The sequence below is a fragment of the Lactuca sativa genome, chromosome 3 (genome assembly GCF_002870075.4).
Source record: "Lactuca sativa cultivar Salinas chromosome 3, Lsat_Salinas_v11, whole genome shotgun sequence".
NCBI lineage: Eukaryota > Viridiplantae > Streptophyta > Magnoliopsida > Asterales > Asteraceae > Lactuca > Lactuca sativa.
Window position 1 is genome coordinate 48,603,616 of NC_056625.2, and position 24,071 is coordinate 48,627,686.

The 24,071-nt window shown below is 36.2% G+C and overlaps 2 protein-coding genes across 2 annotated transcripts; one reads left to right on the forward strand and one right to left on the reverse strand.

Moving 5' to 3' along the window:
- Nucleotides 1-2,515: 2,515 nt before the first annotated feature.
- LOC111884373 (oxygen-evolving enhancer protein 2, chloroplastic) lies at nucleotides 2,516-3,780 on the reverse strand. The gene is made up of 4 exons (XM_023880681.3): nucleotides 3,446-3,780; nucleotides 3,130-3,362; nucleotides 3,006-3,056; nucleotides 2,516-2,932 (listed from the first exon to the last, which is right to left on the reverse strand). Exons 1-4 carry the CDS (start codon nucleotides 3,681-3,683, stop codon nucleotides 2,672-2,674), a joined length of 783 nt encoding a protein of 260 aa, XP_023736449.1. The 5' UTR covers nucleotides 3,684-3,780; the 3' UTR covers nucleotides 2,516-2,671.
- Nucleotides 3,781-17,589: 13,809 nt separating this feature from the next.
- Nucleotides 17,590-20,550, forward strand: LOC111884372 (probable receptor-like protein kinase At2g42960). The gene is made up of 9 exons (XM_023880680.3): nucleotides 17,590-17,822; nucleotides 17,979-18,040; nucleotides 18,141-18,845; nucleotides 18,928-19,032; nucleotides 19,133-19,255; nucleotides 19,333-19,503; nucleotides 19,592-19,721; nucleotides 19,829-20,035; nucleotides 20,129-20,550. The coding sequence occupies exons 3-9, from the start codon at nucleotides 18,211-18,213 to the stop codon at nucleotides 20,231-20,233; spliced, it is 1,476 nt and encodes a 491-aa protein (XP_023736448.1). The 5' UTR covers nucleotides 17,590-17,822; nucleotides 17,979-18,040; nucleotides 18,141-18,210; the 3' UTR covers nucleotides 20,234-20,550.
- Nucleotides 20,551-24,071: the final 3,521 nt, after the last annotated feature.

The window sequence follows — 24,071 nt, forward strand, 5'->3', positions numbered from 1 at the left end:
TCAGTAAAATTTGGCATTTTATTTAACATTTTCACATATTCTTCAATAATCCAAACGAATGTTCGATACAACTTCAAAGAGATTAATGTACACGAATGAAAGCCTTTTGAGCATTGGTTGGAAGCACATGTTCAAATTTTGATTGATGATATCTAATATGTGGATATGGTGCATATATCATTTTCGATCATGATACTCTTTGTTTACTATGTAATATTTTCGTGTATGTGAAACAACCAAATTTTATATTTAAAATCTATTTAAAACACTTTTAAAAATAATAAACATCATTTGCAGAAATTCAGTCTCAATATCTCAAAAAGTTCTCAAAAACATTTTTAGTTTTAAAGAGTCATCAATTCAAATATCATTACACTAGGTTATAACCCGTAGGAAACATAGTTATAAAATTAATTAAACTTTTATAGTAAAAAATCACAATTATTAATCAGTATTTTAAATAAATTATTAATCAAGAGATTTATGTTTTCTTAGTTATGTAAATTTATAAATCGTTGATTTATAAGAAGAAAAGAATACGCTAAGTCATGTACTTGTGTTTATGAATAACTTGTAGAAGTTATCATCCATTGAAAAAAATACAACTTAAGATGAAGAATGACTGTTAGTGTTTGATAGTCTATATTATCGTAGAAATAAAAATATCCTTATTTAAAGGGATAAAAAAATGGAATCACTTGCATAAGTTATTGTCCACTGAAAAATCTCCTTATTATTGTAAAAACCAAGTGTTTGGTAATATATGTGAACTAATTATATGCATAATATGGAATGATTGTATAAATGGTAAGCTAAATTGTAATTATGGTATGAATGGAAGACGTAATGGTAATTCAATGTCTTATTAAATTAAAAGATTATATATTAATAGATTGCATTAAATATATTGATATGTGGCAAATTCTTAGAAATTTTTTGATATATTGACCCGTGACAAACATTAAATAAAGAGTTTTAGGAGAATGACACGCGTACAAACAAGACTATTATTTTATTAATATGGAAATATAAGATAAATTACCACTACATAATAATGACCTTCAAAATATCTCAAAGTCCTCTAAGCCTCGGTCTCTACTTGCGGAAATTCACTCCCCTTATTTTTTTAATATATATATGCACACACACACTTAGGTTAAAATGAGAACAATTATGTAATTGAGAACGCAATAACAAATTTAGGTCATATATTTCTTTCTGCCATAAAACCCTCACGTGTATCGGTGCGACGAGAGATGATATTATTCATATGTGAATATAAACCACCACTACCACTGGGTCACATATTTTTCTGCCGCAAAACCCTCCAGCATACTGACGCGACGGAAGAATGTATTATTCATATACGAATATAAAGGTAAGTATATTATCGCATTTATCATCCTCGCCACCGCAACCACAATTGCCACAATCACCACCACCGACCGCCATATTCATACATGAAAAATCACTTGAGAGTAAACACATACTTTTTCATATATGAATATACTTATATATTCATATTTGAATATAAATGTAAGTATATTTCCGCGTTTACCACCCCCACCACCGCAACCACCGCTACCCTGCCGCTGACACCATCTCTACAACCAACCACCATATTCATATATGAATAATCACTTGAAAATAGACAGATACTTATTCATATATGATTGTTCGTCATCGTCACCAACACATCCCCTACCGCCAATGTCACCAGCACCACCACTGCCACTACCATCTCCGCCACCAACTGTCATATTCATATATGAATCACATGTGAATAAAACACACTTAATATATATATATATATATATATATATATATATATATATATATAATAAGAAATTAAACAAATTAAAAGAAAAAGATAAGAAAGAGTGCGACGTATTTTTGTTATGCAGGGCATCTCAGTACACCGCCCCACACAGGGTGGTGTAGTGTTCATCGTACCACAACAATGACACCTCATCACCTTGTGGTATGCAATATCAATACACCTATAGGCCTAAATACTTTAAAAAATTACACGACCCTCTTAACTTATTGAAATATCCAATATTCAAAATTGAAATAATATTAATTTGATTAAATTTTTTTTGTCAATTTCACAAAAATATTGTTGTGTATATCATTATTTTTTAATGTATTCCCAAATATGTTTGTAATTTTTAAAAGAACATTTACATTTCAATCATTTTCTTAAATATCATTTTTCCCCAAAAATGTGTCGTCATATTCATTACGATCTCAACCAAGTTTCTTAAAACAAAATGGTTGAGGATTGAGGAACAAGAAGGGTATGGATGTAAGGCATAATGTGCTAATGATGTGCAAGACAAAACGACGTTCGCGCGCATTACAAGATAATCCCCAGAAGATAACTGAAAGTATAATATATTTGCAAGATCCAGCACTCAACTTTCAAATATATACTTGGACAACACGAACTCTAAAAACTATCAGACGTAAATGTGACAAGATTTTGTAACACAATAGCAAAATGTTCCTCATGTAATGCAAAAGGGTCCTTATATTGATTAAGTTTAGACAATTTATCCACATTCCACTTGATCAAAGAAACACAAACGTCTCAAGGAATTTGATGAGCGTACGGCAAAAGAAACACCATGGGAATGGCAATTACTAATTACAAACTCGAGACAATCTCTTAAGCTAAGCTGAATGATGATGTAGTGCCTTCAACAAATTTCTTTGCTCCTTTGAACCATCTCTTGTCACCCGCTTGCGCCTTGCAGATGTAAAGTTTTCCGTCAGACACAGTGGCGGTGATCAGTTGATGCTTACCACCCTCGTCTCCATCGGCCGTCCTCGTTAACACAGACAACGAGTAGTATGGTTTTCCTCCGATCACCGGAGTTGCAACCTCCAATATATTTGCTGTTGCAACTGCATCTTGTTCAAATCCTCCCTAAACATACACACATCATCAAAAGCCAAGTTTCATTTCACACATATAAATTAATGAAGGTGAAGGTGGTTACCTCAGATGCGGTTTTCCCGAAGTAAGCTTGTTTCCCAAGCAAGTAATCCACCTGAAACCGATAAGATTATGCAATGTAAATCGATCTCATTCTTTGAGAGTTGCAGAGCTCGTTTATATATTACCTTTGAGAGGAACTCTTCGGGGGAGCCATAATCGGTGATCGATTTCTTATCAGTAGGAGTAACCATGACGCTAAGATTGCTTGTGGTGTCGAAGTTGTCTTCATAACGAAGCACCTGACCAGGGAACTCTACCTCCTTGCTAGGGTTCCACTTCGCTGGGATCGACAGCTTGAATCCCGGACCATCGTAAGGCACGAAGTCAGTGTTCGACTTCGGCTTCCCGAACACATTGGCTGTAATCAGAGAAAGCCCATGATGTCAAGTTTCAGATTTCAGAACAAAGTTTAAATTTCTAAGATTCAAATTTGGAAAGTACCTGCTTCACCATAGGCAGCATCTGCGGGAGAAACCTTGGAGCCGACAGCAGCTGCTCCGATGAGAACAGTGAGAGCTAACCGGCGAGATATTGATGCGTCGGCGGTTGTAGCTTCATCTCGTTTCTGTGAGCGGCAGACGATGAGTTGGTTGGGCTTGATCGGAGCCTGGCGGGATGAAGACGATGATGATCTGCAGGCTGGGGTTGAGAGAGCATGGAAACATGAAGTGGCAGCCATGGTTGTGGTGGAGAGAGGAGGCGGTGGTTTGGTGAGTGTGATTGCAGAAATGGAAGCCGAGGGTAAAGAGAGATTAAGAGAAAGGATTGGTTGGAAATGGATGAGAGGAAGATGAGATTATTGGGTTTGGATAAGGGTGTATTGGCTGAAATTGGTGCCAACTGTGAACGAGATGATCTTCAACTGTACTCGGATTGTCAAGGTGGGGTACAAAGGGACAAGGGGTGTGTCAAACCCGATTATCTTAATAATATAATTAAAAGTCGTAGTAATTGGTTTTTCATGTATTAATTATCTGATTATGTAGATTAATAATCAGTATAATCAGAATTTGAATAGATTTACTTCACATAACATGAACAAAAATCGGACCCAAAAATATGACTTGATAAAAATCTAGTGATAATGGTCAAAAAAAAATAAGCCCAGCCCAATTAGAATTGGATGGGTTCGACTTCGAGGTCCGAGCATGCGAGAGGTCAAGATTCTATAAGTATAACTATGACCGATGGAAAATTGGTCAATAACATTATTTTGTAAGGTTTATAATTTTACAAGGGAAAATCTGTAAAATAATCTTTATATTTTGGTTTTATTACTGAAAAGTCATTTTTTATTTTTCTTTTTGCAATTTAATCATTAAAATCGAAAAAACTTATAAAATAACCTTTGAAATCTGTTAGTGTCTGTTTTAAGGGTTAAATTGCAAGCAAAAAATAATAAATAACTTTTTAATTAATAAGATTAAAGTTGAAGATTTTTCTGTAGATTATATATAATAAAAACTCAAAATAAAGATATTTTTTTATTAAAAAACACAATAATGACAATTTATGTCATTTTTAGAAATTTTTATGACTCTCTTTAATAAATATTATTACTACAATCATAAAATTATTATTTATACGGTATATAACTTAAGAGGACCTTTCTTGCATTTTTGGGTCAAATGCTACTTCATTGTTGAACTTTTAATTCTTGGGTGTAAAACATTTATTATAAAACTACCAGTTACCCAAGATCCTTTCACAATCGAACGATACCTCAGAAAATAAAGACTTATCAAAGGTTGTTATTCATAAATAGAGCTCCATTATACACACTATGTGATCTAAAAACGCACTTCTTACGACAAATCAACAAAAGTTCGTTTTTGTGTTCATTAATACCTCATATTTACACTAGTCGGTCACCATTGTCATAAAAATCATGATATTTACACGTCACCACCACTACCACCCTTTACCACCACCAACACCATCTTCATCACAAAACACCAATAACCCCCATCTCCGACCCACACTCTTAAGAGGGTGACCGAATAAGAGGGTGTAAAACCTGATAAAATGTTAAAATTTTTTTTTTTACAAATATGAGGCATTAGTAAACTCAAAAATGGTCTTTTGTTGATTTGTCGTAAGCAATGCGTTTCTAAGCCATATAGTGTGTATAATGAAGTTCTATTTATGAGTAACAACCTCTGATAAGCCTTTATTTTCTGAGATGTCATTCGATTGTGAAATGATCTTTAATAAGTGGTAGTTTTATGGTAAACATTTTACACCAAATACCTAAAAATTCAACAATGAACTAGCATTTGGCCTAGAAATGCATTTTTTGCGACAAATCAACAATGTCCTTTTAAGTAATATATGATATGGATGATATCTTTGTGATTGTAGTAATTATATTTATTAAAGATAATCACAAAAAATTCCAAAAATGACATAAATTGTCATTATTACGTTTTTTAGTAAAAAAAATTATCTTTATTTGGACTTTTTTAATAAATATTATATAAGTTCTCTTCAAATCAATTATAAAAAAAATTTTCAGAAAAATCCTTAGTTTAATCTTATTAACGAAAAAGTCATTCATGATTTTTTTCTTTGCAATTTAACCCTTAAAACCAGCACTAACCGATTGTAGAGATTATTTTGCTAGTGTTTACCGGTTTTAATGATTAAAATGAAATAAATAAATAAATAAAAATTATAGAGATTTTGTTTTGCAGATTTCCCTTTTATAAGGATTATCATTTATTTTTAAAAAATAATTTTTAAGTAATCGATCTTCAATTCATATGTTTTGTATGATTACATGTTTTCTAATATTGAATAAAGTCATTTTCTTTAAAAAAAAACATCGTTTGACTAATATTTTAAATTTTGTTATACATTTGATTCAAATTTAAAATTTTGTTATGAATTCGTCCCAATTTTAGTTTTTTTCTTTTACAAATTTATTTTTCTACAACCTTTTTTAGACTTTTTTATAATGGTTTAAGATATTTCTTAACTGTCAATATTGATGAAGAATCAGACAGTGACTCCAGACCAACTCTTGTTCGCAAGAAATAGAAAACAAACCCAATTCCCAGCCATATGCTCGACCGGACTAATACTGGAGTCTCTTAAAAGACTCTGGTAGTCCTTGGGGTCCCCGCGGACCTATTAGCTTCAACCCTCTCCAGCCACTCAGACACAGTAAGTGTGTATGTTTCATCTGATCATGGAGACTCGATCCCAATTGAATCCCAAGAGGATCAAGTTGGTTCTAAACGCCCTAAGGTCTCCAGGGCTTCCCAACCGCAGGGCGATTCTTCAGCCCTAGCCAGAACTGAACCGAGGCCACACTTGACTACGGGTCAAGGAGACCAAAGAAGCTCAGGAAATCCTACTCCGCTTACCTTACAATCAGGTGGTTTAGGCATGGTGAGCACAAACGTGCAAGGATCCATGAACCTGAGGGACACCCCGGTGCGACAAAAAGGATTTGACAGATATGATTCTGATGACTCTTGGGTTCAATATAAACCACAAACTGAATCCGAAGTCAAAAAGTATGAAGCTTTTAGAAGGGAATTTTAGGCCCGCAAAGATCAACAAACCAAACAACAGCAGTTAAAAGAGCAGGAAATTCAAACAATTGCCAAGTACTGAGCGGATGCGATCAATAATGCAAACATCGTGGCCACAATCCTTAAAGTTCAAGACTGGATGACCTTAATGGCTGAAACCATCCAGAAAGCCCAAGCTCTTCAAAGTGGAGCAGGTCCTTCAAAGCCCACTCAAACTACCAAAATTCATGCATCCAACGAAGACGGTACCGCAATTGAAGTCAGCTCCGGACCAACTTTTGGTATGGATGATATTGATATGACTGAAGTTAATCAACCAACTCAGTCAGATGACTTCATGATGGTGTTTGATGATGAAGATTCAAGCAATTCTCAACACTCAACTTCCAAACCAGAGGAAAAGAAGAAAAAGAAGAAAATGATTGTGACGCGCAAAGAGTTTCTTAGTCTCTAGGAGAAAGTTGACAATATATTGGTCGCAGTAACCATACCGCAACAAACCGATGTTGCTGGGCCACAGTCAATTGTGGAACGAGTTGAAAGAGTAGAGACAAGGGAATGCCTGGCTGCTGAACAAATATCGCTCAAAGTTGAAATGGGTATCCGTGCCCTCGACAACAACAGAACAGCAGACCACAAAGAGTTCATAGCTACTGCCGAACATCTTATCTAAGAGGTCACCACAATCAAAACAGAACTTCAATCTTCAATTTATGATCAAGCTATTCAGTCCAAGAAGCCTGTTGAGGAAACGCATAATGCTTACGAATCAACCATCTCTATGCTCCAATCAACGATCAACAATCTCCGACGCTCCCTGACCGCAAGCTTTCATGGTCAGGAGATCCTCAAGCTCACCAAAGACATCCATCAATTGATGCTCAACACAAATATCCCCGACAATCAGCAACTTTCTGATATCCTGAAGTCCCAATTCAATAATGTTTTCATGAAGATTGATGGACTCCGTCAATGGTTTGAGGACTAACAGGTCAGTTCCTCAAAAGGGGGGAAATGAGCACTCTGATCCACAGCTCCATCAATCTCGGGTCATACCAATCTTCGGTCTATCTCACTTCGCTCCGGAACAACCAATTGCAACTCTTGAAGTTCACCAATCTCCAATTTTAACTACGGGTCAAGCTAAACCTTCCACTTCGGTGCCTTCTCCTCCGAAATCTCCTTCGCAGATTCAAACTAGTAACATGAATCTCCTCCTCGCCAAGAAACCCCACCTCAATTCAGAAACTTAGCACCAACTATGTCATCAGAACACTCATATGACTCCCCTGCAACGAAGCAAAGGAAGATTGATTGGAAGGCGACCAAGTTCGCGGAACAAATATGGATAGACCATGGGTTCGACACTACTATAGATGAAACCCTTATTAATTCATGGTTTAATCCAACCCGCATGCTTCTGGATGATGACTACAGGCCAATACTGACATACGCTGAGCCTACGGAAGATGGCTATTGGGACATTCCCATTTCTCCGAATGCCATGTTTTTCATAGTTTTTGAACCATTTGACCTAAGCCTTCCTGATGATCAAAGGTTTCCTTTGGAGTTTGAACGTCTCAACAAGTTCCATGGAAAGCATGGATCCAAATTCGAGGATATATGGTCAAATGATAAGCCATACGGACTCAATAACTACAAGATCCGTAAATTCATGAAATCTGAATTCCTCCAATACACGTTGACAAGAAGAGGTTGTGATTATATCCAGACTCAAGCTGAATTTCCGTGTATGAATCTAGAAGAGGTATTCTTAATCGCAAGGGTGTTTCAACTCAAATCCGAAAAACACTCCAAAATGAAGATAGTTTATGAAAAAGCTTGTGAGTACTTACGGTGTGCAGTATGTAATTTTGCTAAAATAGATGCTAGCATTCATCCGACCCTAGTTCAGAAGTTCAACCTGTCACGCCCCCGAACCAGATGACGGAATCGTCCGGGGGCTCGTGTGACTATCAATTGAATTATCATCACAATGAATATACATGAAACATAACACAATCATCACCAAACATTACATATTACAACTGATATTTTTCACATCAAGTACATTATCTTAGGTTACATGTTCCCAAATATTAATTGTACGATGATTTGACATTTCACAAAATAATTTTCCTACACTTGAAAGTTCCCCTGCTTAATGGTTGCCTGAGAATACAAGTTATTTTGAAAAAGGTCAACATATATAATGTTGGTGAGTTTATAAGCATGTTTGAATGAAAGTCTTTATATTGTTTGTAAAACCCAGAAAATCGGATATCTTCTGTAAAAAGTCTGAAAAATGATGTGAAAATCGAGTATAGATGCATGTGTGAATTTAGTGAAAACATGTATAAGTAAACGATCCAATATTTCCTTGTATTATATCTGTTGTAAGTAGAATTTAATAATTAATAGTATTTTCCCCCAGAAAACCCGATATTTCCTGATTTGTAAAAGTGTGGTAGCCCTTGCATATCGTATGAATTGTTTTGTATTAATATGATTCAAGCACTTGGATTCCTGTAATGTATTGATAACAATAGATCTCTGTGTGAGTCGTTATAATCATGCATGATAGTGACTGATTTGCCTGTCTTGGCATTTTTCCAAACGCCGGTTTTGATCAAGGTTTTGTCACCCTAGTGAACGACTCAGGTGTGGGGGAGTCACCCCCGTATAGATCTATACACAAACTCTCGCTCTCCCTCCAGGAGACTCTTATTATAACTATAAGCTACGACCATACACTCAATGGTGTCAGCCAAGAAGTTTCACTAGATCCCAATTATTGTCACATGAATATGTATAACGTTATATGTATTTAGAATTTCGAACACCAAATGATACATGAATGTGAAAGGATAAAGCCCAACAAACATGAAAAAAAAACAATTGTGTCCCATTAGACATGTAAGTTATTTACAGGCTTATTAAGTATGCAAATGGACACGTTAAAGCCCATTAGTCATATGATGAATTATTCCAGGCTAAATTAGCATGTAAATGGGCCACTAAGGCCCAATAACATTTAAAGACTAATTTAGTCTCATTAAGCATGTAATTGGATCACAAAGGCCCAATATACATGAAATGATTATATTTTGCCCAGTAGACATGAAAATGGGTCATGAAGGCCCAATAAGCATGTATAGTGAGTACTAGGCCCAATAGTCGTATCGTTGTTGTATCTTGTTTGTTTATTAGAGTATAGTTCATTTAGTGGAAACATTTATCCCTAATGTTATAGAAAGTTCGGTGTTTTGTTATGATGATATTTTTAGTTCGTTACGTCAAAATTCTATAATTTTAACTCGTGTTTTATAAAATTACACTTTAAGTCCCTTAAAAATGAAATTTAACATTTAAAGGCTTATTTTACATAAAATGTCCTTTTTGGTCTATTTTAGTTAAAAATAACCTTTTAGCTCATATGTTTATAAAAATTTATATTTTCGCCCCAAATGTTTAGTAATTGACGGATTTGGCCCAAAAATACATATATTGACATTTTCAGCCCATTTTTGCAGAAAATTACATTTTCAGCCCCTTATTTGAATAAAATGACGTTATCGGCCTAATTTTTATAAAATTCACATCTTTGGCCTAATTTTGAAATAAGAGTCATTTTCAGCCCTTATTTTTGTTTATTTTAAGTTTTGATTTAAATATCATTTTAATCCTCAAAAAATGATATTTTTGCAATTTGGGCCCAAAAAGCCATAAGGCCCAAATTAAGGCCCATAATGCAAAATATTACACTTTTGGTCCTTTGGAAAGTATAGTTGTTATAAAAACTCATTTTTATACAAATCTGACCCTTTTGATCCTCACAAAACCGTAAGTGGCAAAATTATCCTAATCTTTGTTTACTTGTCAAAAATGGTCCATATACAAGATTTTTGTTTTGTTTTTCACATCTTAGGCATGTATAACACTTTTATATTTGTAGTATGATGTATAGAGTGTTTTAGTTGATAAATATCACCCATTTTTGTTAGAGTTTTCGAGGTTCATCAAGTTTCATTACATAATCACAACATAAACCAAGAAAATCACACAAAGCATGCATAAATACATAGATCTACACATAAACACTTGTATTCTCCCCCAAAAACATGTAAAAACCGAAAACAAGGGGGTATGAACTCACCGTTTCTTTGATGTTTCGGTTTTGAAGAAGAAATGGAGAGATTTTGGTCCTAGCAAGCTTCTTGAGTGATTTTCGAACTTAGGAAGTTTCTAAGAGTATGATCATGGAGTAAAGCTATGTAAGAAGGAGATATTAATGTTAAAATGGAAGGAGATGTTTGTGTTTGATAAAAACTTACCAAAGGTTGAAAATACTTGATGAAGATCCTTGAAACAAAAGCAAAATTTCGAGATCTTTGATGGAAGAAGGAGGATGATCTTGAAAGTGTATTTGGAGAGAGTTTGATATTGTGTAAGTGTGTGTGTGTGTGTGTTTCTTGCTCTCGGCCGAAGGAATAAGAATAGGGATAAGAGAAGGATTTTGCATGAAGGGTAATATGTTTTATGGATGTTTGTGAGTTTATAGATATATGTTAGTCAATGTTGTGTTGTCACCTTTTCCTTAATCGCCATAAATCTTTTTTTTATATACCACAAACCAAGAAAGGGAATGAATGGGAGGTTTGGGCCTTCTTTTGATTTAGTTAAAAAAATTTGAAGTTCATAATGAAGATTCCCGGCCCAATGGGACCTTTTATGAGGGTTCATGGCCCATTAGGGTAAAAGAATGGAGTTTATGATCCATTAAGGCTATTGGAATTGTTGTGGCCCAATTTGGCCCATTAGAAATAACATGAACCATTTTAGGCCCACATGGCCCAAAATGTTGAGTTTTTGTGAATGTGGGTCCATTTGGAGCCAATTTAAGGGGTTCTAAGCCTAAAATAATCGAACCGAAGGCTTATTGGCCCATCAGGCCCAATAAGAAAATCCTAGCCCATAATAAACTTTAACTGATATTTTTTAAGGTTTTCAACTCATAATTGACCATTTGAAGTACTTTGCATAAAGTTTTGAACTTCAATTGTGGATCCTGACTAAGTTTATTGTCATAGAATGAACATCGTGTATGATATCAAGTTAGAGTTACAAATATTATCACAGATGACGTTTACATGATCATAGAATTCCCTGGCTAAAATGCCAGTTGTGACATAACCTTCCTCCACTTGATCCCGCACTAGTTTATACTGAAGGTTATCAAGAACATTCTTTGGGTGAAACCAACTTCCCAGAACTAGGAGTTGTGTTCAAAAGAGTTAATAGTGATGTCAAGTACTTTATTCCCATCACTGCCATGCACCGCCTGACCCGAAGACAACTCGAAGTCACTCTAAATTCAGTGCAGAGATTAAAGCACACAACTGACGAAGTCAAATTCGAGATCACTCGAAGAATCAAATGGCTGGGAGAAGTTATAAAATTTTGGTGGTTGCTGATAAAGTTCTTGAAGCTCAACAGGTGAGAAGGTTAAAGAGGCCACTTAGGGGGAAATTATTGATGCAAGAAGTGACCCTCTTGAACCACCATCCGAAGTCCACACTCTGCCGCAATGTCATTGTTGCTACTGAATCGTGAAGCAAAGATGTCATCCGCAACCTTCTTTCCAGAACAAAGACTTAGTATTGTTAACTTATGTATTTACTATGTTTTGTCCAATGTACCTTGCATGGACACTTCTTTTAATCTTTGTTTATTCTACTGTAACGTTCATGGAGCTCTATAAATAGAGCCTTCCACTTTAGTTTGCAATACAGATCTCTCTTTCATCTTATATCTTATATCTCTCTTTACTATCTCACTCTCAAGATCTTGCTGAACTAAAAATCTCTTATCTTAAGATCATAACCTCTCCTCGGAGCAAGTCACTTTTAACTTAATCATGTTAAGCTGATCACACTTATTAACTTGCTTTGATTGCAATCCTTGTTACAAATCAGTTTAAGTGTTTACTTGATATAATATTTGTTGTCATTTATATTTCCTTATATTTCCACATCTAATTATCTAACTCTCTAACTCTAACTTATTATGTAACACCGATAAATTTCAAACAATTTTTCATTAAAAAATTTCTTTTATAAAAACATTTCATTTCCAAATCATTCCAAATCATGTATCCAATATTTCCACAAAACACAATAGATAATCTATATCCCAAGATCTCAAAACATATCATCTGCAAGTGTGTACTAATCATGCCGGTGCTTTCCCGCGATCATCACTGGTACCCGAAACACATAACACACAAACGGTAAGCATAAATGCTTAGTGAGTTCCCCAAAATACCACATACAACACATACTCCCTTCCAGGCCATAACTCTATAGGATCTTCCGATCCAAGTGTCTCAGGGGATTTCCATCCCATAACTCTGTTGACCTTTCGGCCCATACTCTGTTGACCTTCCGGTCCATATCATCATACTCATATCATAACATATCACACATATATAACATGTATCACATAAACATCATACACACAAGACCTTTCGGTCACACATAAGTACCCCATCGGGTATGGCATAGTGAGAAGACTCACCTCGCTGATGTCGGATAATCACTCGTGCTCGATTCCCCAACCTATCGTCCTCCTATATCATAAGTACATCTCTAATTAATACTTTCCTGACTTAGTTTGACTAACACTATTAAGTCAACACTAGTCAACCCCGGTCAATGTTGGTCAACGGTCAACCTTTGACCCGACTCGTCGAGTCTTGCATAGACTCGTCGAGTCCATACATGAACTCGAGCCCTTTGAATCCTTTCTGACTCACCGAGTCACTCACCCAACTCGGCGAGTCATCCACTGATCTGAGTCATGGGACAACCCGCTCCGACTCATCGAGTCTGCTCATGGACTCGGCGAGTTCATTTCATGCACAACCTCTAACAAACTTCTGAGGCCATATCTATTCCTCTAATCCCTAGATCTAACCTTCCCAAGTTCAATAATCACGTAAAGTCTCTATCTTGATGCACATGCAACATCTATATGACAATAGATGATGATTTAGCCCCAAATACCTTAACCCAAGGTCATAACCTCCATTGTTCTTTATAAAGCTTGATGAGTAAGGCTCTCTGGACCTCTATGGATCCAGATCCAAAGCCTCATCACTAGAAAGGGACTATTTGGACATCAAATCAACCTAGCAAAGGGCACAAGAAACCCTAAATCCATATACTCTTCACAAAACAGAAGAAGAGTCGAATTAATTCCTCAAATGCGATGATCTTAGCTTCAAATCCACAGAATAGCAATCTCCTTTGCTTCCTCTTGGCTAGGACCTCCTTCTTCTTTCTAAATAACACCACAAAGGTCAAGAATGGCTTCCTTTCTCTCTCAAGACGCTCAAGCACTCTAGGGTTTCTCTCCATGGACTGGTAGCCACAAATGAAGGCCATAAGGGCCTTTAAATAGGTCCCCAACCCGAGAAATTAGGGTTTCTTTTGTCAGCTCTGACTCGACGAGTCACTATCCTTGACTCGTCGAGTCCCCTCATTAACCACGTCATCCAGTCGCGACCAGACTCGACGAGTCTAAGCACCAACTCATCGATTCACCTTACATAATTAAATAAATACAACATAAATCAATATATCTGGGGAAATGGGTGTTACATATTATTATTATTGAGCTTTATGATCATTTGAGTTAAAATTATACCACATAAGTCATGTATACAACATATAGGGATGCCCTGGAAACCTTCCAGGGTCTTATTCTGGGTGCCTCAGGAACCCCCCGAGGTCTTAGCCCAATGATGCCCTAGTAACCTTACAGGGTCTTATTCCGGGTGCCTCAGGAACCCCCCGAGGTCTTAGCCCATGGATGCCCTGGAAACCCTCCAGGTTCTTACTTCGGGTGCCTTGGGAACCCCCCGAGGTCTTAGCCTAAATGCCTCGGGAACCCCCCTGAGGTATTTACTAAGGATGCATTGGAAACCCTCCAAGGTCTTACACATAGGTGTCTCGGGAACCCTCGAGGTCTTTCATGCAAGTATCACAAATAACTAGCATACCATATATCCCATAACTAACTAGCATATCACATAACAAATAATAGGCCAACCTTGGTGTCTTAGACCCATTGGTATGGTGAAGAGACTCACCTCTCGTGAATGCTGAACTGACACATGTCATAATCTAAATCTAACTTTTACTTTATACACTATATTTTTACATTGGATTGTAAATAATATTTTAAATTTCATTCATTTTAGAACAAATATATTCGTTGATTTATGAAAAATAACATGTTTTAATTTTGAGAAATTAAATATCATCCTATTTTTGTTCCTACTATCTTTCTATTTATTTTAAGTGGTGACATGTGTCATTCAATTTAATTTAAATTTAATTAAAATATTAAATTCATATACTCGTGTAACATCCCAAGTTCAGGAGTGTAAATTCAGGGTTCAAAGTGTAAGTATGAAAGGAGAAATCAGCGAGTCCATGGGTGGACTCGGCGAGTAGGGTCGCGACTCTGGTCGCGTGTTAAGTGGCCTACTCGGCGAGTCGGAGGCTGGACTCGACGAGTAGGCGCTGAGTGGATAAAACCCTAATTTCGGAGGATGAGCCCTATATAAAGGACATTATACCCTCTCCCCAGCCTCTTTACCCTCTCTTGAAGTCCAGAAAACCCTAAGACGCGATTGTGAGGGATTTGAGTGCATCTGAACCTTGGAGAAGAGATTTTGGAGGAGATATTGGAGAGTTAGGAGGCTTGGAGCAAGAGGCTTTGCTAAGATTCGGATTCCTCTTCTGTTGGGACTTCCTTTTGAGGTATTACTTCGTTTCTTGGGCTGTTATTTATCTAGAATCATCATTTTGGAGTGTGTGGAAAGTTTGGCTTGTGGTATCTCGATTTTGAAGGTTAGATCTGAGGTTGCTACCTCAGATCTGGAATGGGGAAGGTCTAGAGTGCATTAAAGTCCCTGTTCTTGAGTGGTTGGTGAAGTCATCTTGTCCGAAACCCTAGCCCTATAGTGAATAATGCCTAAATCTCTTTGGATTCACGTAAAGTTTACCACTTTACGTGATGGATGGGTTGTAGAAGGGTAGATCTACGTTTTGGATCAACTGCATGGCTTGGAAGGCTTCTGTATGGGTTAAGATCTTGAGGCACTCGGCGAGTCACAAAGGTGTACTCGGCGAGTTGCTTGAAGATGGACTGGAACTCGGCGAGTTGGAAGAACAACTCGGCGAATAGGTTGAAGATAGCTTTGGACTCGGCGAGTCTGTTCTTGGACTCAGTGAGTCTGGTTGTGAGGTCCAAACTTCTTCTGGTTGAGCCATGAATCAGTGAGTCAAGGGAGGACTCGGTGAGTTGAGTGCGAGGGGGCTCAGAGTCATGGGACTCGGCGAGTCTCGGGGTGACTCGGCGAGTCGAGTCGTGGATTGGGGAAGTTCTGAGCATGAGGACTTGGCGAGTCATCGGGTTGACTCGGCGAGTAGAGTAGTCAGGAGGTTGACTTTGACTTTGACCAAGGGTTGACCAGTTGATTCCATGGGCATTTTGGTAATTGTTAGCTTTTGTTTTGAGTTCAGAGTCTTGGTGTTGGCCAGTGTTGGAGATCGTATCAGTGGTCGGAGCAGCTTGGGTTTATCTGTTCAGTCGGCAATTGCGAGGTGAGTTCTCCTCACTATATCAACTGGGTCTAAGGCACCACGGTTGGCCCTTTTATCGGACTGAGATCCGGGTATCGTTGTTATGTTATTGCTTTGCTATGTTTGCATCCTGGTAGTTAGGATGGTGTTATGTTAGAGACCTGGTTAAGGTCAGTATCTTGGTATATAGGATGGTGCTATGCTAGTGACCGGTTAGGTCGGTATCCTGGTAGGGAGGATGTTATGTTATGTGATCTGTTAGATCGGTTGATTGAGTGTAAATTGTTATATGTTTGAATGTTTATGTGCACATGGTTGTTGGATTGAGGTTGGGTTGAGGCGGGTCCTGCTTTGTGCTGTAGGCCAACATACCCAGGGCGGACCAGTTGTCCCGAAGGCCCAACGAGCAGTCCGGATAGGCTGTAGGCCCAAAAGGGCGGACCAGACGTGCCGAGGCTCGGAGAGTGGACCGGGCCGACTGAAGGCCCGGTGTGGGCGGACCAGTCTACTGTAGACTCAGAGAGTGGACCAAGTGGATTGAAGGCCCGGTGCGGGCGGACCAATCACACTGCAAACTCGATGGATATGGCTAGACTCGGAGGGTGGACCAGGTGGACTGTTGGCCGGTGCGGCGGACCAGTCACACAGTAGACCCGAAGTGCATGGTTGTTCTATGTTCTGATATGATATGACATGTTATGCATGTATGGTATATGTGGTTGGTATTTTGGGGGTATCTCACTAAGCTTTCGGGCTTACAGTTGTGGTTTAATGTTTTTCAGGTTCTTCAGGAGACCGTGGCAAGACAAAGGCGTGATCGTACCGTTCCTCATGATTATGTTTTGTGATGTGGTTCTGAAAAGCCTCTGATAATAATTGTATTGAAAACCTTTTTGTAATAACATTATGAAAATGAGTTGTTTTTGAAAAGTTAAACTTCGTTGAAATTTTATGATCGTTACAACTTGTTATCATATTAAATAGACAGAGAAAAAAAAATAAGACCAAGATAAAAAATTATTAAATTTCTCTTTAATTTTTAATCTATAGAAAATGGCTCTTACATTCTAATAATTATACCATAATTAATACTTTAGTTTAAAATAAATCTGGTGACTTTGTTCTAGTTTTGCAATTAAAAAACACAGATTTCCATGCAATTATCTCTATTCCTTTAATCCGATTTGCGATTTATCAGGGTTTCTATATATATATATATATATATATATATATATATATATATATATATATATATATATATATATATATATATATATATATATATATATATATATATATATATATATATATATATATATATATATATATATATATATATATATATATATATATATATATATATATATATATATTTTCTCTTTAGTGTGGTGTCCAGATTTTTCTTCTCTATATTTTCTGAAATTCTTGGCCCACTCTTCCCTCACCCTCTCTCTACTTCCAAACTCCCTTTTGCTTCTCAGATTTTGTCTTTCGGTGGCTTTGCGTGCACTGCTTCCCCATTACAACCGGTCCCTAATCTATGCTTGCAAAATCTGAGCAGTGCGCCATGTGGGTCTTTCGATTCTCATGAAACAATAAGTGGGTTTAGATTAAATCGCATCTACAGTAAGTTTTTCAACACCATTATGTTTCTTTTAGATCAGTGCTTAATTTTCTCAAATGCCTTTAATATATCTGACGATTTACAGCTGTAATTGCACTAGTATATACTTTATCTAATGTCTTGTTGGAATTCTTCCAATTTTCTCTTTATTTTGTCAGGCATTGGGATTTGATTTGGGATTAGTTGCTCTATTGTAAACCTAGTAATTGGAAATTGGAAGGTGGGTTTTTCATTTTTGATTGTTAATGTTAATTTTAGCTTAATCGCGCCACAAAATCCGACAATTGAGATGTGTTTTCCTCTTTCCGTTTTGTTGACAGGATACGGAAGGAGATGGATTAGCAGACGTCGGGGGGTTATACGACTTCATAACTCGTAATTGTCGCCAAAATGTCATCCGGGAGTTTAAATACACAATTATCTAAGAAGACTTCAATTATGGGTCTTAAACTATGGGTAGTGATCTGCCTCTGTGTTGGTATGTTTATCTGTGTGTTTCTCTTTTTCTTATCAATGTGGGTCACATGCCAAAGAAAATCTCGAAGAAGATCAGACAATTACCCCCTTTCCCAGATACCAAATGTCCCAAAAGACATCAGGGTTGATAGAGTCGGAGGTTCACATTTTCATAACCACAACAATCTTGAACATTCATCAGCAACCACTAATGATGAACCGACCAATAAGAATTCAGGAAAGATGATGTTTCAACTTGGAGTGAGCAAATCTGGTGATGCTGATAATGTAAGTCAAAGCAGTTCTATTTATGAAAGGGGATCCAAGTCAAAGTCAGGTGAAGAAGGAACTTCTGGAATGGTCTGGAAACAATCTTCATCTCCATTTATAGGGTTACCTGAAACCTCACATTTAGGGTGGGGACACTGGTTTACTTTAAGAGACCTTGAACAAGCAACACGCCGTTTCTCCCATGAAAATGTGGTTGGTGAGGGTGGATATGGGATTGTATATAAAGGAACATTGATCAATGGGACAGAGGTAGCAGTGAAGAAGCTTCTTAACAATCTGTGAGTATGAGTATAGCTTTAAGCTATGAAATGAATGTTTTATTACTTGTTTTATAATTTTATATCATGTTTATATGCATAGGGGACAGGCTGAAAAAGAGTTTAGAGTTGAAGTGGAGGCAATAGGACATGTTCGACACAAGAATCTTGTGCGACTTCTAGGCTACTGCATAGAAGGAACACATAGGTGTGTTATTAACTTATTCAATACACCTAACTTCTAATTTCTTGTGATTCTTTCTATTATTTTATTGAATTATGGTTTGTATTTGCTTGAATAAACTTAGGATGCTTGTTTATGAATATGTGGACAATGGAAACCTTGAACAATGGCTTCATGGAGATGTTCAGGAATGTGGTGTTCTTACATGGGAAGCTCGCATGAAGGTCCTTCTTGGTATTGCAAAAGCGTAAGTGAATCTTTATAAGTTGAAACTTCATAAAATTTCAAGATTTTGATCCTTTTTCATCAAAACTGATTTCACAGGCTTGCTTACTTGCATGAAGCTATAGAACCAAAAGTTGTGCATCGAGACATAAAATCTAGCAATATTTTAATCGACCATGACTTCAACGGGAAACTTTCTGATTTTGGATTGGCCAAGCTTTTGGATGCAGGAGAAAGTCACATAAATACAAGAGTTATGGGAACATTCGGGTATGAATATATGATTATGTTGTGTAATGTGATCTAAAATAAGAGTGATGAAAAACACCAAATAACTTTTTTATGTTGTAATTTACAGTTATGTGGCTCCAGAATACGCGAATACTGGCATGTTAAATGAAAAAAGTGATATTTATAGTTTTGGTGTGTTGCTTCTAGAAGCAGTAACTGGAAGGGATCCAGTGGATTACAATCGCTCTGCTAACGAGGTACTACTAATGGATTTGATATTGTATAATAATTGTATTACGGTTGAAATGTTTTTTTTTTTAATATATATAAAATATAAGTATTTATTTTTTTGAACTAATGGTAGGTGAATCTTGTTGAGTGGCTTAAAATGATGGTGGGAAATAGAAGAGCTGAGGAAGTTGTTGACCCGAGTCTTGACCCGAAACCCTCGACACATGCTTTAAAACGTGCACTTTTAGTGGCACTTAGATGTGTTGATCCTGACTCTGAGAAACGACCTAAAATGAGTCAAGTTGTCAGAATGCTTGATGCAGATTTCCCATTTCGTGAGGTACTTATAACTTATAATCATAATGATGCTGAAAAGACGAAACTACCCTCTGCTAGTATGTTGTTTTGACCGATGGTTGACTTTTGAAAACAGGAAAGAAGGAACAGGAGGAGCCGGACTGCCAGCATGGACAGTGAAACCATGGGTGGTACTGCTGACATAGAACGCCCGGGCCCGGTGGTTAAATCGGAAACCTAACAGAATTAACAGAAAACCGTTAAAAGTTAACGGGTTGCAATCGTTCTTGTTAGATTACTAACAGGAGGGAGTGGTGGGGGTATTTGAGTAAAATTGAGATGAATGGAAGAGAGATGTAAATCACTTGTCACATAACAAAGACAAAACAAGGGTCAAGGTTTATTTATTTCTTTTTCTTTTTCTTTTTCCTTTTCTTTTGTGTTGATAATAATTAAGATCAATGAAGTTTTTGGCTCAATTATCTATCTTATTCCGTTTGGATGGACAACTGTTAGTTGATATAAATACCGTGTTGTTAAGTCGTTCCAACTTTTAAACATTTTGTCTTTATATATCTCTCTCGATTTCTTTTTAGTATAATATATCCGGACATTGTTCAAGTGGAAAAAGGAAATAGTACCATGATCTCATTTGCATGTGTGTAAAGTTGGAAACCCAATCACTACAGGTGTTCCAAGATTGTATTTTTGTAATCATGCCAATCACATTATTATGTTTTTCTTGTCTTGTAATTACCTCAATGAAATCACATTATTTTGCTTTTATTGTAATCAATCGTATTACTTTTTCTAATGTTATAATTCATATAAATAACCATCATCGCAGGTGCTAGGATGTGTGTTTTAAAGATTCACTTACGCTTTTTATTGACTTGGTATACAAATTTGGCATTTTTTTTTTGTTCCGACTTGTCGTTATATGTTTGTAATGTGACTTGTAGTATAACATGACATTTAAAATTATTTATGAATATTTGCTTCAATAGATATCATTTTTAAAGCTTTAAATAGTTTTTTTAATTGTCTGTCTAGCATTCGTCGGCAAACCAAATCTAAATACAACAGCCATCACCAAAACCCACATCTAACCCTATAACTCTAAACTAAAACTAAAACCAAAAATAGAATAAAAACATCGTGTCCTTGGTATGTAATCGTGTACACGTGTTATACCACGTGGTAGCTGACAGCACTAATGTGCCAAAACAATTCCAACTCAATATGCAAGTTGATTGCTAGATAAAAGAATTAAGTAAGTTGCCGTTTTGAAAAAAAATATATATTTATTCTGTTTGGATAAAATATTTTCGGAATAAATAACAGGGATAATGATTTGAAAGGGTAACGACATTTCGACTTTGTTCACATTTACTCACTAAATTTTTTTTCGTTATCTATTTGCCATTGAACTATTGAAACTGTTCACATTTTACCCTTATGACCGGCTGTTACCGGTCATAAGGGTAAAATGTGAACAATTTCAATAGTTTAGTGGCAAATAGATAACGAAAAAAAGTTTAGTGACTAAATATGAAAAAAATCGAAAGTTCGTTTCCCTCTAAAATGTTCAATGACTAAATGTGAACAAAGTTCCTCTTATATTATGTTTTAGCAAATTATTTATTTTTGTTAAATTGTAGCAACATTTGTTGATGAAGAAATCTATGAAATTAAAAAAAAAACAAAACCCTAAAAATATATTTAAAAAAAACAAAAAACCGAAACCGAAACCGAAATAAAAAACCAATGGTTTGACATTTCCAAAATAAAAAATCAAAATTTCCAATCTGATTTTGGTTTTACAAAAAAATGAACCATTCTTACTGATGTGAATTATGACCATTGGTTTGGCATGCGGAATTTGTGACATCCCATGAATACATAGTTACAACATCGTCTGAACTCATAACTCATAGTAAGGGGTTAGAGTATCATCGCATGAATACGTAGTTACAACATCGCCTGAACTCGTAATCAGGGGTGAGCAAAAACCGAACCGCAAACCAAAAATACCGAAAAAACCGCATAAACCGAAACCGAAAAACCGAAATCGAAATGAAAACCGATGGTGTGGTTTTTAGTTTTGCAAAAACCGAAAATACTCGGTGCGGTGCGGTTTCTAGTCTCGCAAAAACCGCAAAAAAACCGTACCGCACCGTATATATATATATATATATATATATATATATATATATATATATATATTAAATGTTGATATTCGTAAGAACCAAAAACTTATGACAATTAAAATTTCTATAAATATAAATATTTATCTTATCTATCGAATGATGATTGTATATTTTTAAGCATACATTCAATGGTATTTACAATAACAAATAATGTTTATGACATTTTTTAACATTTAAATATGAAGAGTACAACCATTAAAGGGATTGGAGTGGAATTTCCATTCCACGTATCCGCACCCTATCTCGCTGAAATTTAGATATGTGAGCCCGGAAACACATTTTTATGAATATATTAATTGATATTATTGTATGTATTTATGAAAAAAAATATTATATTAAATTTGTATTATATTCAAGCATTACAAACATGTTGGATGAGTGGTTATGTAATTTGATTTCAAACCAAGAGGTGGTGGTATCGGTTTATCTCCAAAAAATGATTAGTACTCCTCATCTGATTCAAAGTAACTCGCAGAGTTACTTGAGTTTTAGTAAAAATGCAAAACGAAAACCAAAAAAAAACTAACAAAAAACCGCAAAAAAAAAAAAAAAACCGAACCGAAAAAAACCGCAAAAACCGAACCGCATAAAACCGAACGGTGCGGTTTCTAAATTTCAAAAAACCGAAGTTGCGGTTTTCGATTCGGTTTTGGCCAAAAACCGCACCAAACCGTATCATGCTCACCCCTACTCGTAATTCATCACCTACAGGTTATGGGCCTGCTGGTGTTTCCAATGGGTTGTCTAGAATAGTCCGTGGTCGCCATCTATACTCTGGTAGATGACTACATCGCCACATTGCCGGTTAAGGTTATGGTATCTTCTTTCATCCTACATCACATATTCATCATCATCTATTTATCTAATTATCATCACCTTTCAATCATCACCTATCTCTCATCATTTTATTTCATCACACACCAACTATTTCATCTACCCATGTTTCATCCGCAACATATTTGTCGATATAAAATAAATATACCGTTTAAATCTTTTAAAACATGTATAAAATCGTTCATCCAGCATAGACAGCAAATATTCAAATAATATGCACACATAGCACGTAATTTATATAAAATACTTCATATCTATGTGTAAGATGAAAGTAACTATATATACCATAAAAATCCCATAAATGCTTCCTAACTTCAAACCCCAAGGTTTACTTTACTAAAGCTTCATATTCTCGGCTCTCTGGACCTAGAAGGGTCCAGATCTATAACACAAACTTGCAAGAGGGGTTTGAGGCATTCAAAACCCCAAAGATGAAGTGATTCAAGCCCTAACCCCAAAATGGAATCTACACAATAGGGAAGGAAAGAGGTTCATTTTTGTACCTCAGAATGAAGCTCCTTGCTTGAATAACTCAGAATAATAACCTTCCTTGGTCCCTCTTGCTGGAACTCTTCTCCTTTCTTGCAAAATCACACCAAAAAGCTCAAGATAGCTCTTCCTCTCACTCTACACACTCAAGCTCGCTAGGGTTCTTACTTATGGGAAAGGTAGTCGCAATTGAAGGCCATAAGTGCCTTTAAATATGGCTCGGGCCCAAAGATTTAGGGTTTCTGCCAACAGCGTGGACTCATCGAGTCGCCTCACCGACTCGTCGAGTCCATTCATTAATTCGAATCATCAGTCGCGACCTTACTCGACGAGTTGAGACGTCAACTCGTCGAGTCTCTCTTCTTAACTCAAAAGAAAAATACTTAAATTATGATACCTGGAAATCTGGATGTTACATTTTGTTTTTTTTATTTCATAGATTTCTTCATCAACAAATGTTGCTACAATTAAACAAAAATAAATAATTTGCTAAAACATAATACAATAGGAAGTTTGTTCAAATTTAGTCATTGAACTTTTTAGAAG